This window comes from Cebus imitator, unplaced genomic scaffold (genome assembly GCF_001604975.1).
Source record: "Cebus imitator isolate Cc_AM_T3 unplaced genomic scaffold, Cebus_imitator-1.0 Scaffold448, whole genome shotgun sequence".
Lineage (NCBI taxonomy): Eukaryota > Metazoa > Chordata > Mammalia > Primates > Cebidae > Cebus > Cebus imitator.
In genome coordinates this window covers 571,241-572,901 of record NW_016107763.1, presented here as the reverse complement: position 1 = coordinate 572,901, position 1,661 = coordinate 571,241, and the positions used below count along the sequence as shown (strand labels likewise).

Sequence of the window (1,661 nt, the reverse complement as noted above, 5' to 3'; positions counted from 1 at the left end):
TCCTGGCCTCAAGCAATCCATGAGCCTTGGCCTCTCAAAGTGCTGGGGTACAGGCGTGAGCCAGGACCTGCATTCTTGAAGATCTGTGCATTGTACTGTATGTAAATCTTACTACAGCAAAGTAATATTAAAAGGTTAAAAAAAGCACTAACAATTACCTATAGAAGAAAAGACAAGTTAACATTTCTAGAACAGCCACTGACTGGCTGGGTGAACGGTGTCACACCATACGCTGAGAAGCACAAAGTAACACACACTCTAGCTCTGCTCTTTTGCTTTGAATAAAACGCAGGAGCCAGAGAAAACACTAATCAAGCCACTCCCTGCTGAAAATTTATGGCTGGAATTACGAAGCCTAGATTGCTCAGAGGGCCTGAGCCACGCGCTGAGCTCAGTGCTTTATAGTTATTACTTCATATCCTTAACAAGCCCATAAGACCAATCCCGCTTTAGAATTGGGAAACCAAGGGTCAAAAAAGCATTTTTCTCAGGATGAGAGAAAGCATACGTATCAATACATCTTATACTCATCCATGCAGGCCATTAGGGCGCTATGAACCTCAAAGACACTGGGTAGAGGTCTGCAGAATGGACAAGGGGAAGACACGCAAATTTCTGAATGACACTCAGAAGTACTGAACCTCATGCTAAAGGCGACCTCGAGGGGAAGAGGCAGTCCTATTAATACTAAGTCAGTAATGACCTCCCCACTTCCTCTTCTCTCCTTACAACACAAGGCGTTCTAAGCCCACGTGTCCAAACGAAGGGAAAGAGTAATCATTTACACTACGGGATAGTCTTTCACCGCACCGGAGGACGCACAGGCAGCGGCCCCGCATTGCGCAGGCGTCCTGGCTTGGCTCGGCTCGACTCCGCCCCGCCCCGCCCCGTCCCGTTCCGCGCTCGCGCAGACGCAGGCCGGGAGCGCGACTGCGTACCTGCGCAAAGCTGGTGGCGCACACTTTTTTCTTCTTACTGGAGCCGTAGCCCCCGCCGCTGCTGCTGTTGTGGGAAGGGCTGGCAGGCCTCTTCTTGCTGTTCCGGACTATTCCGGGAGTGGAAGTGGTGGCCACAATTGGAATTTGAGCCGCCATCACACCCTTAGTCTTCCCCTGGTCCCCCCACCTCTTTCCCAGCGCGGGCCCTGGAACTTCCTTTCCGTCGTTACTTCCGTCTTGATGCTTGAAAACCCGGCCTGGACCCAAAGCTGTCGCTGACTTCTCTCGGTGCAATCTAAAAGGCGGAGCTCGGAACTGCCTGAGGCGTTGGGGCGGGAAAGTGGCAGCGGGCATAGTCCTCCCATTGGGGCGCTCTGGGCGTGGGCCTTGGGTGGGGCACGTGCCTGGAAATCCCCAGTGATAGAGAAATAGAACATCTCCCAATCTTTTTAAGTAACTACGTTTTAAGATTGCGAGTTGTGTTTTCTGACTTCTAGTCAGAAGAGTAAGTACTTTTGATGTGTCTAAGTGTAAAGCTGGGGTCATTCTCAGTACACTGCCAAGGTACTGGCTTCCCCCTTTGCCCCGCCCTGTCTTCCCCCGCGGAAAAGGTTTGATTATAAATAGTGCCCAAATGGATTTGAAGGGTAGAGTGGTTCTTAATCTCTTAAGATTCACAGACTCTTGAGCATGGAATCTGTGCTTCCTTCCTACCCCCTCCCC

At 51.0% G+C, this 1,661-nt stretch overlaps 1 protein-coding gene across 2 annotated transcripts in view; it reads right to left on the bottom strand.

Annotated features, from left to right (window-relative positions):
- INO80C (INO80 complex subunit C) overlaps positions 1-1,401 on the bottom strand; it is a 35,436-nt gene extending 34,035 nt beyond the window's left edge. The window contains exon 1 of one of the 2 annotated variants that reach the window (XM_017511391.1): positions 939-1,401. In XM_017511391.1, the coding sequence (XP_017366880.1) occupies positions 939-1,292 (354 nt within the window). In that variant the 5' untranslated portion in view covers positions 1,293-1,401. Of the gene's footprint in view, positions 1-790; positions 883-938 lie in introns of those variants that run through there. The other variant, XM_017511392.2, reaches the window with a different exon arrangement.
- Positions 1,402-1,661: the final 260 nt, after the last annotated feature.